The sequence below is a fragment of the Ochotona princeps genome, chromosome 6 (assembly GCF_030435755.1).
Source record: "Ochotona princeps isolate mOchPri1 chromosome 6, mOchPri1.hap1, whole genome shotgun sequence".
Lineage (NCBI taxonomy): Eukaryota > Metazoa > Chordata > Mammalia > Lagomorpha > Ochotonidae > Ochotona > Ochotona princeps.
In genome coordinates, this window is record NC_080837.1 from 7,807,986 (window position 1) to 7,825,087 (window position 17,102).

A 17,102-nucleotide genomic window follows, 5' to 3' on the forward strand; every position below is an offset into this window, starting at 1 on the left:
GAAGTCCAAGCATTTGGACCATCTTCCATTGCTCTCACAGGTGCATTAGCAGGGAGTTGGATCAGAAGTGGAACAGCCGGGACTTGAACTAGGACTCATATAGGATGCCAACACCACAGGAACCAGCTCCCTCTTAGCCATTTCATGTGTATGCTTTTGAGCTCCATAGGTATTGGCATTTGCTAAAATATGCACCGGGGCTGAAATTTTGTTTTCTCTCTCTCTTTTTTTTTCTCTGTGCTGCATCTTGGGAGTATCTTCTTAGTTCATACATCATTGAATCAGTGGGGAAGCAAAGGAAGATACAAAATCATGAGAATAAGTTGACCTCTGTCTCTAAGTCTTCACTGTAGGCAAGATGTTCATACATCAATACCATGTGTTTGTGAACCCCTGGGTTGAGTTTCTATGAGCAAATTTAGATAAAATATCAGTCCTTGTCAGAGAAATTAAAACCAAATGTTTCAGGAAGGGAAAAAAAATGTTAACCAAATGAACAAATGAAAAAAGCCCACCTACATTTTCCTGAGCCATAAACAAGCATAGAATTATCTGGAGAACTTACTGCTAAGAATTTGACTGAAAATCATGTGAGTCCCCATTTTTGACAACGCTAAATGAAATGCCCTCCTTCCTGTCGTTAACACTTGTGATAGCCACACACCTTGATTGCGATTGGTCCAGGGTTACACTGTAGTTGATTGTGATTGGTCCGGGGTTGCATCCTGGTTGATTTTGATGGTCCAGAGTTGCACTGTAGTTAATTTTCATTGATCTGGAGCTGTACCATAGTTGATTGTGACTGGTTTGGGATTGTACTGACTTGATTGTGATTGATCTGGTGTTGCCTGCATAGGTGTTCCAAAGTTGTGGAAAGCCCTAACTCATTGTCTCCAGTTGTATAACCCAAGCTCTCTCTGTTCAGACCAGGTACACTGCGGCCAAAGACAGCGTGGTCCAGTTCTTCTTTTACCAACCCATCAGTCACCAGTGGCGACAAACTGACTTCTTTCCCTGCACTGTGACATGTGGAGGAGGTGAGGCACACACCTTGTTGGTGGATGTGTAGTGCTCAGCATCAGACAGTAGACAGGTGCATTTCAAAGCTGCCTTGGAAAACAATTTGTCCATCAGAGAGCTCTACTCACACATCCTTTACTGAGCACCCTGGAACACAGTGGGCTTATTGTGTATGTCTTTGTCATTATTCTAGAAGATTAGGTAAAAAAACTGGATTATATTTATTCTTATTTTTAGTTGAAAAGCTGGCGTCATGTTTCATGTGGTACTGCATTATCTTGTCTTGCTTGTCCTGAAAGTATGCACTATCTGTTTTTTATGAAAAACCTGAGAAGCAGAAACACGGACTGATCTGCCCAACCTGATCAAGTCCATGGACATGTTGGTTCTTTTTTTATTTTTAAAGATTTGTTTATTTATATGAAAAATGGCTATAGAACGTGAGAAAGACAGAGAGAGGAGAAGGATGGTTCTTCTGCAGGTTTCTCCCCAACTAGCTACAACAACCAGGCTTGGACCAAGTTAAAGCCAGGAACCTGGAACTCCATTCAGATCTCCTGTGTGGGTAGCAAGGGCCTCAGTGCTTGACCTATCCTCTGAGGTTTCTCCAGGCACATTATTGGGGAACAGGATTGAAAGTGGAACAGCAGGGACCCAAACCGGCCCAGTACTGTGGGATGCAGCTTAACTCACTGTATCACAAGGCCTGAGGCAGGTACTTCTATGAGGAGCACTGGGCAGCCCTGGCCCTAGCAGGAGCTTATGTCGCTGGAAATGGAAGAGAAACAATCTGGTGGTGGGTGAGCGGTATGCATGGGAGCTTAGAAGGAAACCACAAAGTCATCCTTCCCAGTGTTCCAGTTAGCTCTTGCTAAGACCTGGTGTCTAATGATAGAAGACCTGATTCTGCCTTCAGCAGAATCAGTGGTTTTCAAAGTGGGTTCCCTGGGCCAGCAACAGTAGCAACATCTCTGGATGCTGATTAAAGGGAATTGTTAGGGTACACATTCTCAGACCCCAGCTCAGACCTGCTGAATCAGAGATTCCGATGCATGGTTGGACTCAACATTGTGTTTCTGAAGACCCTCCATGCTGCTCGACTTTGAGAACCCCTAGCACAAGAAAGCCGCAGCTTCTTAGCTGGGGTTGAACATTGAGAAAGCTTTTCTGTGGCCCAAACACCCTTTTAGAGCTTGAATCACTGACTCCCCTGCAGGCGGCAAGGGAAATTTCTAAAGGCAGTTGTCACCTGTTAAAGCTGAAGGAGGTAAAAGATGGCCAATCAGGGCTTCACAGACTTGGGGCCAACCCTGTTCACAGCCTGGCGGTGAGCATGGAGACGGGTGACGCTACCACTCCAGATGCCCAAATCCCATATCTAAGTGGTTTAGGTCAGGTCCCAGTTCCACTTCCAACTAACTTCCTGTTAATGTGCCCTGGAGACAATAGGTGATGCCTCAATTACTTGGGTCCTTTGCCATGCACATGGGAAACCGAGATGGAGTTCCTGACTTCTGGCTTCTCTCTGGCCTAGACATTACTGTTGAGGGCATTGAGTAGTAAACTAGCAGATGGAGGAGCTCTCTGTTTCTCAACACTCTGCCTTTCCAATAATTAAGTCCTAAAACAAACCATAGGCAGCATGATCTGTTGGATTAGCTAGTAAAATGGAAATTTGCAGATCTAATGAGGCCACTCTGAGACCTGCTGAGACTCCACTTCTCTCTTGTAGTGAGGACTAGTTTACATTGAGCATGTTTTGCAGGTGGTGTGAATCTGTGAAGGGTGGATAAAATGCAGTGATGTGTGTCCAGGGTCTTAGCGTGGTGCCTGGCAGTTGGTGCACCTTGAGGACATAGTTGCTGTGTCAAAAACTAAGCCTGCGTTGTGTTTAAGTGCCTCTGTGTCATGTTAGGCCCTTGGCTGAGCCTTTGCCAGCATTCTCGGTTACACTTGCGATGAGTGATATGCTGTGCGTTTGGTTCAGTGACCATAGGTGGATGCTCTCAGAGTCAGTGGCACACAACCACAGACACTCCAGGAATATTCTATAACCAGAAGCAGGATCCCACCCCAGTAGAGCCACATAGGCCATGAGAAAGATAAGAGTGTGGGACAGGTGTTTGGCACAATGATGAAGATGCACCTTGGGATGCCCATGTCCTTTACTGAAGGACCTGATTATGGTCTCAACCTGTGCCCAATACCAGCTCCCCAATAATGTGCATCCTGGGAGACAGTGATGATGATGATGATTCAAGTACTTGGGTCCCTTGCCACCACTGTGGGAGACTTGGACTGAAATCCTCGCTCCTGGCCCCAGCCTGGCTCAGCTTGGGTTGTGGTGAGCATTTGGGGGCGTGAAACCAGCAGATGGAAAATCTCTGTCGATCTGGCTTCAACTTACTAATTCTTACAAAGGCAGACATCTCTCATAGGCCTACAAAATGAGAGCAAATGGAGGGCAGGAACTTTTTGACTCTTCCCGTATGAGAAAATGAACATGTCCTGACTTTTTACTCCCTAGTCCCACACACATTGTTCAGAGACGTTCCCATTTAGAGATGTTCCCATTAAGACACGCTCTGGAAGGGTTGTTTACTGTGGGATTCGGCCCTGTTGGTTAACTTTCTGGGAGCAGAGGGGGTGTCTGTCATCCCCCATAGAACGATAGGGGACATCAGTATGTGTGGGAGCACCTGTTAGAGTGAGGCCCCCCAAGGTTAGAGCAGAGGTAGGAAGAGTCAAGGCGTCATTGACAGCTTTGGAGGGGCTTGCCTTTTTTTGTACATCAGCAGGATTTCAGTACATTCACTCATCATGTAGGAAGACATTTTGCCTTGTTTCTTTTGCTTTTGATTATCTCTAAACTGTGATAAAAATTAGAGGAAAATCCCTCAAATCAGGACACCTGTATGCTCCTTGTCTTTTTGAAGTATGTTTCCATTTACAACAAAGATTTGCCATAACTCAAGATTTGTCTATATGTGTTGGGACGAGGGATTAAGATGCACACATTAAAACCTGCAGAGAAAGCGTTACGCAAATTTAATTATAGCAGTAATTAAATCTACAAGATTTGCATGAATGGCCTTTTGGATTTGGGGGTTATCAAGACAGTTCATGTGTTGGTCTCCATGGCACCGTGAGCTCTTAGAGGGACTTGGCTAGTCTTTTCTGTACCAACATATGGGAGGTACTGAAGTTGCTCTGGAGACAGTACCCAGACTGCTCTCACCATCTGTTTTTGCAGACTTTTTGGCAATTACTGGCACTGGAGTACCATTTTAATGACTCCATTTGGGTTTTCATCCTTGTGGTTCTGGCCTTGCTTTTTCATAACTCATGCCAGCCAGTCCTTCAACACTCAGCTTACATCTGAGCCATGCCTTGTAGAAAGTTGACTGGTGATTTACAAAATCAGATCTTCTCAGGAATTAGGACCTTACATGTATTTTTAGGCCTTCAGACAAAATTGGCAGGGGCTGAGAGCTTAGTTTTGGGCATGATTTTTTTCCCTGAAGATTTCATTATAGTTTTGAAGAAATTACCTTTCTTTAAAAGAAATGGGTTATATTATGATATGACACGTAGTGCCAGGAAGTCTGTAGTCAGATCTGTTAGCAAATAGAAGTGTCAGTTTGTGACCTGGTTTTTGTTTTGTCCCTTTTTTTTAATGCACAAAACCCATTTCTGAATAAAGTTCTGTTTCCTTAGAGACCGTACAAATTGGATTGAGTAGATTCAAGCCCAAGTCTTTATCCCTACCCCTCAGAAGGCTCCTGGGGTGGACGGGTGGGTCAAGGTGCCATTCTCAACCCAGGCTGTACATTTTGTCAGCTTAGAAGAGCCAAGAATCTTTGGCTGTAAGATTTGCTTTAATATTTATTTGAAAACAGAGTATCAGAGATGGCAGTGGTGAGACAGAAAGCTCTCCCACCTGCCCAATCACTACCCAATAGACAGGGCTAAGCTAAGCCAGGAGCCAGGAGCCAGGAGCCAGGAGCCAGGAGCCAGGAGCCAGGGATTGCGCTGTGGTCTCCCATGTACTTGGGCCATCACTTGCTGCTTTTCCAGGCTCATTAGCATGCAGCTGGCTCATAAGGGGTTCTTACATCAACACTTGTTGGGGATGCTGGCATCTCATGGAGCAACTCAACTTGCTGCATCACAATGTCTGACCCCTCCCACCACCACCAAGAATTGATATTTTTTAAAGATTTACTTATTATTTTATTGGAAAGGTAGGTTTTACAGAGGGAAAGACAGAATGGTCTTCCATCCACTGGTTCACTCCCTAAATGACCACAACAGCCGGAGTTGAGCTTATCTGAAGTCAGGAGCCAGAGCCAGGAGCCAGGGTCTCCCACACAGGTGCAGGGTGCTGAGGTTTTGGACCATCTTTGACTGTTTTCCCAGGCCACAAGCAGGGAGCTAGATGGGGAGTGGAGCAGCCAGGACACAAATGAATGCACATACGGGATGCTGGTCGTTGCAAGCAGAGGACTAGCCAATTGAGCCATTGTGCTTGCTCTGAGGATTTTTTTTTAAGTACTGATTTCTTGCACTCCAGCTTCAGTGCTTCTGATTTAAATGGACCACAGGGCCCCCAGTATTGATCCAAACGAGGACTCCCATATGGTTCTGTTATATAGATTCAGAACCACTGTGTAAAGCTACTTCAGAAGAGAAAAAAGTATGTGCAGTGAGTGAGAAGATTGCCAAGTAAACATAAAACAACAGCAAAATTCATACCTTGATCTTCTGTTCCCCCAGGGTATCAGCTCAGTTCTGCAGAGTGCGTGGATATCCGCTTGAAGAGGGTGGTGCCTGACCACTACTGCCACTACTACCCTGAAAATGTTAAACCTAAACCCAAACTGAAGGAATGCAGCATGGACCCTTGCCCATCCAGGTTTGTGTCATCGCCCAGTCCCGTGTTCCTTTAAAAAGAGCCAGATCTGCTACCCGCTAATCAACAACACAGCAAAGCAAAGCAAAATCAATGTATAGCAACTCATTCTCATTTCCTGGCTTTGGACACAGGCTAGTGGCAGGTGCCTGCATTCACACAGCTGATAAGGGTGAGGATTCAATAGCTAGTTGAATGACTTGGCCCAGTGCTCTCTCTCTTACTCTTCCTCTCTCATTGTGATCTTTGAGTGCATAAGCTCTTCATAATGAACCTTCTTAAGCATCTCATCCTCCCACCACACCATTTAGTTCATTGGGCAGTAACGAATATCTTTCACTCACATGTTAGCTTCTAAACTAGGTCATTTGCAACCATGTTTTGACTTCTGGAAGTGTTCACATTAAATTTCGTATAAATAATGCAGTGTGCAAGGAAGTAGAAAGTTTTAATGCCAAAGCAGAAAAGCTATGCATAAAATATCCTGCTGCATAATTTAGTACCCGCTGTCTTGGATCGCCTGGGGAAGTTTCCTGGCCTTACTATCATATCTTAAAATAACAGCACTGTATGAAGTCCCAGAATCCCCCCAGTTATCTGCCAGCTGGCTACGGCCAAAGCACACAGTGGAAAAGGAAGCAATCTCCATGGACTTCACTTCCTGTCACTGTGCTGCCCATCCCCACTCATCCTGGTCAAAAGTTATCATGAGCAGAGACCTTTCAAAGGACAGATTCTGTAAAGTGGTTTCATGAAGATCCAACTGACAATGACTGTGTTAATATCATGAACGTGTTTGACCTGAATCATGATGGCAAAATGGAAGGAAAGCATTTATCCGAATTAAGAGAATGCTTTCTCATTAGTTAATGTATCCAGACTTCAAATTTTCTGTATTTTCAAACTCTACTGGGGATAGTTTGTGTCAGGGATGTTTCTGAAAATTACAGAGATGATGATTGAATTTTTGGAAGTGCTTCATTGTGTGCCACAGTTTCGAACTTGAGAAGACTCTGTCTCTTGGGATGTCAACACCATGTCAAGCAATTGATCAGTGTGTTCACTGACTTGGAAATGATCTTCTCACCATGGTTTCATTTGCAGTGATGGATTTAAAGAGATCATGCCCTACGACCACTTCCAGCCTCTCCCACGGTGAGTTACCAGTTTCTTTGTCTTCTGGTCATTGAGGAAAGGCATACAGTCTATACTCTGCGAGTCTGTAAGGTCTGCGAGGTCTACAGTCATATTCTGCAATGTAGGATGAATGAGTAGCAGATCCTTTACAAAGCCAACAACTTGTTCCCCGTGGTAAGAATGCTCTGTGTAAGAGCTGAACAAATGGTTCCCTTGTGGTCGTGCTTCCCATCAAACATTTCTTAAATAGTTGAGCATTATAAAGGAAGCTAAGCACTGAAACTGATCCAAAATCTGATAACCCCTTTACACCTAGACGATTAGCACAACTCTTTTTGACTGTCAGATTGTGCAAACCTTTGCTTGAAGACAGTTCAAAGATGCTTTCATTCTGTGTCTTCCTCGTTAATTCTCACAGCCGACTCAGGGAGGGCAGCTAGTGCAGGTGTGTTATTGCCATTTGACGGAAACCTTAGGCTCAGAAAAGTTAAGTACCTGGTGACTACAGCTTGTGTGTGACAATTAAAAGTTTTTACAACTCCATGTGCCATGTGTTCTTTTATTTTCAACTACAGCTGGCTCCTCGAGACCCATGCTTTTCCCAACCAGCTTCGCAAACTTGAGACAACAAGCAAAATAGCACAAATAAATAACGTGGTTTTCTCTGTTTGCTTTGGAGCTGGGAACATAACCCTTGGACTGCGTGTTCCGTGTCCTGTGGTGGAGGGATCCAAAGGCGGAGCTTCGTGTGTGTGGAGGAATCCATGCATGGAGAGATACTGCAAGTGGAAGAGTGGAAATGCATGTATGCACCCAAGCCCAAGGTCATGCAAACCTGCAATCTATTCGATTGCCCCAAGTGGATTGCCATGGACTGGTCTCAGGTAGGAGTTGGTGATAATGTCACATGTAATGAGTCTTGGGTTTTAAGAGAGTTTTAAGAATAATGAAGGACTGCAACACATCTGGAAGGAACATATGCGGGGCAGAGTCGGCCAGGAAACTTTCGTTGCCCTGTGGTACTTAACTCCTCTTTGAGTATTCAGTTTGAAATGACTACAAGGCGGAAAAAGCCCTAATTCATCTAGCTTGAAGAGAGAAGCCATTACCTTGAGACTGGAAGATGAAGGTGAAAATGGTGACGTAAAATTGGAAGCATATCCTTCATCTAGGAGCTATCAAGAAACTTCACAGAGTTGTTAAAGAAGATAATCTATGCTCAGGAAATGAAGAAAACTAACCTGACGTTGGGGAGGAGCAATCCTGGAAATCATTGAGGGAGCAAGTTATGGGAAATAAGAAAAGTAGACATTCCAGAAGCAGAACAAGGCTTTATGTCAAAATAGCGTACATTCTGCTTTTTAAAAAGATGATGGTGGAAGTTACGAAAACACAGGCCTTGGCATCTCATTTTCAGCTTAACCTTCCAATTTGCTAGACGATAAGGCATAGCCAACTCAAGTGTTTCTAGCTCCTTGAAGTGAACTCTGAAGATTTACTTCAACGCAGACAAGCACTGAGGTGAGAAACAGCCTCAGCTGTTCACTCAAAGGATGAACTCTGAGTCAAGAAGTGTAGGAAAACTGAGCTTCATTAGAGGTCTTTTTGTAGGATCAGGTACCTGGTGCATCATCTCCCCTGGGGTGCTTGAGAGCAACTCACTTATTTTCTTGCATGCAGATCCCTCCCCCAGGTCCTCATTGGCTAAGTGTTATGGGATTACAGACTTCCCAACATTTGCTTCCACTCCCCTAACACCCTGCTTTCAGGAGAACTTTCGGCTGCATGCAGTCTAGCAGCCAGTCCAGCTTACTTGGCTACTCATAGCTAAAGATCTTATTTTGAAAAGGAACCAAATGTTGACTTCTCACAATTCATATAGGTAGCCATCTATGTATTCAGTGTTTCAGACAACAGGCTAGGAAGTAAACACTACTCCTAGGATTCCAGAAGCTTAGAATCTAGGAGCACAGACGTGGGAGCGTAGACTTGTGGTAACGCGTGCAAGTGGAATCCCGGATCCAGTGCTTCAGGGGATCAAGGTAGAAGGATGGCCTGCATCTGGAGGTGTCAGGAAAGAGTTCGGAAAATCACTTGTGCTGGGAGAACACGGACGTTTGCCTGGTGAAGCCCCACCTTGGTCTTTGCTATCACCAGACGAAAGGCCATAGCCTGGAAAGTTATATTCAGACTATATTCAGCTATATTCAGTGCAGAACTTATCAACTCCTTTTTGTTCACACACCCCCAAAAGAAGTCTGGAAAAATCACATGCCTTTTACATTTATTTGAGTTGACATCTACATTTTGTATCATAAGTTTAAATAATGGCAAAGAATATCATTTCCAATATGCTGTGAATGCTGACATTTTAAAAGTGCTACAGCATTTTTTTTAAAATGTGCCCAGTGGAGTCTAAATGTCGGGATGATTTTTATCAGGCCCAACTTTCATTTAAAAAAGAAGTGCATAGACAAGTGCCTCTCTAACAATCTGTACACTTGGAGATTTTTCCTCTTGAACTCACATTTTCAGACTACTTTGCTTACAGAATTTTAATGTGATGGAATGGATTTTTATGCTTTAAAGTTTTTTATTGATTATATTCTTCTACATATTTTCAAGAAAATATGTATAGTAATTAAAATGTATTTTAGTTTCCTATGGACAAAAAACTTAATGGAGATATTTAAAGTTAATATACAACCCAAACAACATAAATGCATTTCAAATCCTGTTGGATAATTATAAGCTATGAAAGGAGCATTTATTCTGAAAATCAGTCTAGTGGATGAATGATGCTTAAAAAATGATCTCTATACATATTGCCAGGATGAAACTTAAGTTCAACAACAATTGTGTCATTCATTGTTCCTATTGGTTTCTTGTCTTGTTTTGCATATACATGGTGGGAAAGTTTAATGATGTAGATAAATACATTAGTATGGAAGAATTTTATTTCAGCAAGATCATTTAGTTCCTTGAACTCCTGAGCAGTCAATCAAAAAAAAAAATCATCAAAAGTGATCTGTTGGCTGAACATTGGATGAAGCCCTCACTCAGATTTAGAAATAGGAGCTATCTCAGATAACTTGATTTGTTGCCTACTCATCAACAACTTTCACTGTTCGAGCTCCTGATCAACACTATTTCTGTAACCTGCAGAGGTTGTTTTAGCTCTGTTAGGTCTTATCCATAGGTGTTGGCTTTAGAGTTTCTACACCACTCCCTAAAGTTTATCAGGCCTTGATCTTCGCTTATATAAAAGCAAAGAATTATTAACCCATACTATACTTGGCTTCTAATATTTTTCACTTAAAATGCAATCAAATACATTCACAGACATAGAGCTTTTCTATTAGGCAGTACATATGCAGCTCTGAAGAGGAGTGATTGTGCAAATACTTGACCAAGTCATTTTGGGATAAATGTCCAGTGTCCTGGAGAAACTACTTAGATGGAGATCAGAATCTCTGGGGTTGAGTAGTTCCACCGTCAGGGGACTTCAAAAGTCTGAGAAAAGCTGGAATTCAAAGATTAAAAAATATTAAGACAAAACATAAACTTTATTTCTTTTTTTTAAGATTTATTATTTTTATTACAAAGTCAGATATACAGAGAGGAGGAGAGACAGAGAGGAAGATCTTCTGTCCGATGATTCACTCCCCAAGTGAGCCGCAAAGGGCCAGTGTGCGCCAATCCAAAGCCGGGAACCCGGAACCTCTTCGGGTCTCCCATGTAGGTGCAAGGTCCCAAAGCCTTGGGCTGTCCTCGACTGCTTTCCCAGGCCACAAGCAGGGAGCTGGATGGGAAGTGGATCTGCCGGGATTAGAACCAGCGCCCATATGGGATCCTGGGCGTTCAAGGCAAGGACTTTAGCCGCTAGGCCACGCTGCCAGGCCCATAAACTTTATTTCTTAAAATAAGCTCCATTAAGTTTCAGACACTTTTGTAAGCCATGATAACAGCTCTCTATTTAGTCCATCTCTGAAAAATCGAGGATCCTAGAAAAGTCAAGTCAGTTCAGTCTTTTTACATTATTAGCCAAAGAAGGATGGGGGTATACATTAAAGTTTTTTTTTTTATAAGATTAGGACCAAAAGCAAATGAGAGGGAACCAAATTAGGACTGTAAGGTGGATGCTGAGCAAGCACAAGGCTCCCCTTGTGTGGTGAACTGGAGCCAGGAGCATTGCTGTGGTGGAGAGGGTTTCTCTGGTGACGTTCTCCTGGTCATTTTCCTCCAATGGCTGTGTCTCACAGAATGAGCTAACACTCTTTGGCCTTCAGAGAGTCCACCAGCCAAAGGCCTCAGGTGTCACCCAGATCTTCACTGTTAACACCTCTACTGTTGCTTTGATCAGGCCACTCCCGGCCCTTGGTAGCCATTGCTTTGGTTGTGCTTTGCGTTCCGGATCACACTGGTCACGCCCGGGTTTTATCTCCCATCACAGTTCTTGGAAGAAACACTTCCCAATCTTGATCTCCCTTTTTGTGAAATTTCCAGAGAAAGTTCTACCCTTCAATGGTTTTACCATTTTTTCCATCGAAGAGTCTTCATTAATTGGATACTCATTCTTGTTTGAATTTTAGCAGAGCCTGTGTTGCTCTGGTAAGGGCAGATTCCAACTAATGTCTCATTCTATTTAGTGACTCAAACTAGATCCTGCTTGACAGGTTGTAGCAAGTTAATGTGAATTTCTTTTGATACCAAAAAATTGTTGAAATCCATGCAGTTTTTTTTTTAATTTTATGTTCATGATTCAGATTTTCCACCGTTTTTTTTTTTCTAAGATCACACGTGCATTGTTTTCTCTCTTTGGACAGACTTTTTTCTTTATTTCTTAGCCACTATAAAATTAGTCTCTTGGGCCTGGCACAATGGCTAAGTGGCTAAATTGTCACCTTGAACACTTCAGGGTCTCATATGGGTGCCAGTTGTGTCACAGCTGCTCCACTTCCCATCCAACTCCCTGCTTATGGCCTGGGAAAGCAGGAGAGGAAGGCCCAAAGCCTTGGGAATCTGTTCCTGGCTTTGGATTGGCTCAGCTCCAGCCATTGCAGCCACTTGGGCAATGAACCAGCAGTCAGAAGATCTCTCTCTCTCTCTGTGTCTCTCCTCTCTGTAAATCTGATCTGCCTTTCCAAAATAAATAACAAATAAAAGCTTTAACAAAGAATAGCCTTTCAATATCATGTACATTTCAAATTGATGAACTTGTGGATAAGTGAGTTGATTTCTTAGAAAGAAAACCTGTTATCAAAATTCATTTAACTCTTCTTGTTTCAGTATTTGTTCAGCGAGTTCCAGGTGGCCTGGTAAGGTCAGAGAGGTCTCTCAGGGTCTTCTGCTAGAAAGAGATGTGTACATGCTGGCGGGGGGTTGGTGGGAGGAGGGACAAAAAAAACCATCCTGTGACTTGCAGCTTAATGCCAGAGCCTCAGCAGTGCTGAATGCAAAGCTGTTAGGATTGGCAGCTTATGGTGCAGCTGATTAAACCACAGTCCGCAGCACAGACAGCCCATGGATGTGCCAGTGCCAGTCCCAATCCCAGCTGCTCTCCTTTCCATCCAACTCTTGCCAGTGCATCTGGAAAGGCAGTAGCAGATTGTCCAAGTGCTGAGGTTCCTCCCCACTGTTGTCTCTCTCAAATAAATAAATAAGTAAATAAATAAATAAATAAATAAATAAACCTTTTGAAAAAAGACGATTAGTGACTGGAAAGATTCTTCCTGCTCTCTGGAGCAGTAGCATAGCTGTGGCTTGGTGGGTGGGAGCCCTTGGTTGGCTCTTGTGTTAAATTCAGGCAAAGCCACTGGCCAGCCAGTGATGAGAGAGGGGTCAGTGGACTCTCAACCTAGGCAGGATCAGTGGGCAATAGGGTCCCAGGGGTCCCAACTAAGATATGTCCAGGAGTGTAGGCCTGACATTGAATAGGTAGGAGGAGACTCTTCAAGAAAAAAAGAAGAATATAAAACACAAATAATGAGAATTGAAAAGGATCTTTATTTAAAATAAGAAATTATAAATTTAGACGCCAGTGTTGTAGCCCAGAGGACTAAGCTGCCACTTAGAATGCTGACATTTCATAATATTGGAGTGCTATTTCCAGTGTTCTTGGGAAGGCAGGAAATAATGGTTCAAATACTTGGGCTCCTGCCAACCATACGGGAGACCTGGATGGAATTCCTGGCTTCCACTTTCAGCTTGGCCCATCCCTGACTGTTGCAGGCCTTTGGGAAGTGAATCAGGAGATGGAAGACTCTGTCTCTATGCCTTTCTCCTCGCCCTCTCTTCCTGCCTCCCTCATCCTCTCCCTTTTTATCTCTCTAGCTTTCAAATAAATATATCTTTTTTTTTTTTTTTAAAGAAAGTGTGCGTGTTACAAAGCCAACAACAGCTGTCATGTGAACCCTGGACTTTAATCAATAAGAATGTGTTGATATTGTTTCATTAATGGCGTCAAAGAGGGAACTGTAATTCTGCTCAATCTTTATGTACACATAGAAAAGAAGGGGATTTATTATGTAGGCATGAAAGATAAGTCCTAAAAAAGTTTATTGATAGATACATGTACTCAGGTACACAACCAGTAAGACATATAAATGAATTGAAAAGAAATCTTAGATTTTTATGTTATATAACTTTCCATTCATAAGTGTGAGAACCCTCCAAATAAAAACAAATAATTCAACAAGCTTTACAAAAACAAAACAAAACAAAAAAATCTAGCATGGTGTTCTTATGAATTTTAGCTGCCAATATATCTATATTGCTTTTTCCTGATGGAGGTTATTTCAGAAAGCTGAAATAATAAAGGGAAAAAGTGAAATTAACATATAAATTAATTTTGTTGTAAAAATATTTAAATATTTGCTTAGATTCCCCATAATATTCATTTTCTGCAATTTTTTTGAAAATAACCCACATGCATGGATTTCAAAATTCTTTGCACCAAAATAAACTTTGAAAAAAAATCTATTTATTTTAGAGAGAGTGGGGGACACGAAGAAAGAGAAAGCAAGCTCCCATTTACTAGTTTACTTCCTAAATAATTGCAAAGGCCTGGTGTAAGCCATGAGGCAGAGGGAGTTAGCCACTCCATCTGGGTCTCCCACGGTGGTGGCAAAGACCCAGCTTGGTGAGCCATCCTTGTTGACTACCTCCCTGAAGGCCCATGAGCAGAAATCTGGATTCAGGCAGTCTGTGGGGTATGAGGCTCCCAGCAACCCCTTCCCTGCTGGGCCAAGTGTTCACCTCTTTGAATTTCATTTTTCTGTGAACTCTTTTGCGTGTCCCTATGTTTGGCCAAACATATCTCCTCAGTGATCTCCCTCAGAGAAGACTGATGTCTACAGCTGAAAAATGAAGATAATCCTCCAGCTCAGCTGACTGACATTTGATTCGACTTAAATTCACAGTTCTGACACATTTCAGCTTCACAAACATTTTTGGGGAATGCAGTGTAAGTTTTCAATCAGATTTGGGGAAACCTGTATCAAGTTAATGTTCATACTGGGCTTTAGATGAGATCTTTTAAGACTCATATATTCTTAGAAGATGTCAGGGCATTTTGGTTTGGATTTCGCTGTGATCCTATCTTGAATACTTTTGGAGTTGGGAGTTGGAATGAAGCTTTACAAGAGAAGATCCAGAAACTCAAGCATTAACGATAAGTCAGCTTCCATTCCTGCTCTTCCCTAATATTTATCTGAAGGTTTGGCTCAGTGGCTCTGCTTTGCGTTTGAAAAAAATAATCATTTTGTGGATATCTTAGTGACAAAGAAACTCCCTGGCTTCTTGTTCTGTCTTTGAAGTGCACAGTGACCTGTGGCCGGGGGTTGCGTTACCGGGTTGTCCTGTGCATCAACCACCAAGGACAGCACGTGGGAGGCTGCAACCCACAACTGAAGCTGCACATCAAAGAAGAGTGTGTCGTTCCCATCCCATGCTATAAACCCAAAGGTAAGTTGGTGATGCTTTTTTTAAATTGGCTCTTCCATTCCAGCCTTTCCATTTGAACACAATTGCTGACTTAGTAAGTCTGCTTTACTGGGAAGTCACAATAGAGTTGTCCACATAGACAAAGACATTGCACACATGGCGTTTATGCATCTGGAGGGATCCCTGAGCTGCTGTTGATTTAGTACAGATTGGGTGGGACTAAGCTTGCCAGATGATATCATGGGATGCAGTCCCTGCCTTGAAGAATAAACAACAGGAGCAAAAGAAGGGATACATGCAAAGTGAGGACATGGAGGAAGAGAAAGAGGAGCAGGAAGAGGAGGAAGATGTGCAGTAGGGAGGGGGATTGTCTGCTCCCAGGTTCTTTCTTCTTTGTCCTAAATGTGCTTTGCATAGACTTCTGCATGAGAGTGTAGGTTTCTTGAGGGAGGAAGAGTATTACTTTCATCACATGTCTGCTGCATGGAATAAATAAAGACTGAGCAACTGATATAAGAATAGGGAATTTAGATTTTTATTTTTCTGTGCTTCCCCACAAACTCCTAGAACTGGGTTGAAAAATCTCAGTATCATATCTGGAATAGATGATCCTCTGTTCTCGTGACCATTTCAACAGTGTCTGCAGGGTATTTCTAACCTTCATGACAAGTAACTTTCTGGAAAAGGTAGGATTATTCCTACCTGTTAGTTAAGAGGATGTCTTCCTTAGTGTCTTAGGATGACAAAAGTCTCCTTTGAGATTTCTGGGTTCACTAACTCTACAAATAGCCTCGTAACTAACCATTCATCAAGTGTTTATTGGACTGGAAAGTCACTATTGGCTGTGACAGGGGCACACGTGATCACATGATTTCCATCAGCAAAGTCTTTTTCTCCTTTATTCTTCACTCTGTGAAGCCTGCACAGCCACCTACATAGCATCTGTAATTTCTCCAGGGCCACCCCAGACAATTTCCTTTTCACTTCCTTAATAACTGGATGATCTGTTTCTTCACATCTGCCAGCTGTGATTGGCAGTCATCTTCCTCAACAACAACAAAGGAGTTGTAATAAACTATCACACAACATCTTTCACCCTCTCTCTTATGTACATTTTTCTAATGATTTCTGCAGTCAATGAGCAAAAGAAGTTTGTGGAAAAATAAAGTGAGCTGATGTGATTGAAGTAAAGGGTTTAATACATAGATAGCAGAAATTGGTGTTGATTTTTAAAAAGCATGTTATGGTAATTTTGAGAGCACATTCAACCGTATCGTTAGGTTATTTGGGTTATGTTTTGATAATGTATTAATTTAAAAAGATCCTAACATGGATTGGAGTGACTGGGGTCTCAGCTTCTTGTTGATGAATGCCCTAGAGGTGGAGATGATGGAGGAAGGGGCAGTCAGGGCGGCAAGTGATAAATCAAACGCTTAGACTCAAGTAGCCTAAGACCAGTGTGAGACTTGAACTCTAGGCCCCTGACTTTGGCCTGGCCCATATATTGTGGGCTCTTGAGCAGTGAACTGGCAAATAGAAGATCTCTCTCTTCTGTTCAGATCAATTAAAAAGGTAAAAATGCTGCATACATTTTTATTCACTTCAGGAGCCACCTGTGTTAGTGCGTACTTGAAAACTGTAACCTCTGAACTTAATGAAATCTCCTGCCAAGAAAGACCTAGTGTCAGGCTCCTTTTTCTAAGAGTAATCAAGTTTGTTGTTTGTGTTCCTTTTCGCCTCAGAAAAAAGTCCAGTGGAAGCTAAATCTCCTTGGCTGAAACAAGCACAAGAACTGGAAGAGACCAGAACAGCATCAGAAGAACCCATGTGAGTTTAGGATCTTTGATGGGCACCATCAGCGCAGAGCCAGTTAACATGATCGATGTAATTTTTGTACTCATTGGAGTACAGTGATATGTTTAGGATCCAAATGGCCTGGATTTGCAGACTCCAGAGAGTTCAAGCTGGCTAGCACTTTTCTTTATTTCACAATTCAGCAGTCCTAGTTTGGCAGTATCTGTGAGAAGTACGGAAAAGAATAGTGGTATTTAACTCAAAGCAGACCCAGTGGTCTGTGATGGTTAAGAGG

At 42.6% G+C, this 17,102-nt stretch overlaps 1 protein-coding gene across 3 annotated transcripts in view; it reads left to right on the top strand.

The window, feature by feature from the left end:
- Window positions 1–17,102, top strand: part of ADAMTSL3 (ADAMTS like 3) — a 318,481-nt gene that overhangs the window by 191,851 nt on the left and 109,528 nt on the right. For all 3 annotated transcript variants that reach the window (XR_009245576.1, XM_058665539.1, XM_058665538.1), the window contains exons 10-15: window positions 926–1,037; window positions 5,797–5,935; window positions 7,037–7,087; window positions 7,749–7,953; window positions 14,887–15,034; window positions 16,756–16,840. Coding sequence is in view for 2 of the 3 variants with exons in the window: in XM_058665539.1 (XP_058521522.1) it covers window positions 926–1,037; window positions 5,797–5,935; window positions 7,037–7,087; window positions 7,749–7,953; window positions 14,887–15,034; window positions 16,756–16,840 (740 nt within the window). In the remaining variant the exon portion in view is untranslated. The remainder of the gene's footprint in view (window positions 1–925; window positions 1,038–5,796; window positions 5,936–7,036; window positions 7,088–7,748; window positions 7,954–14,886; window positions 15,035–16,755; window positions 16,841–17,102) is intronic.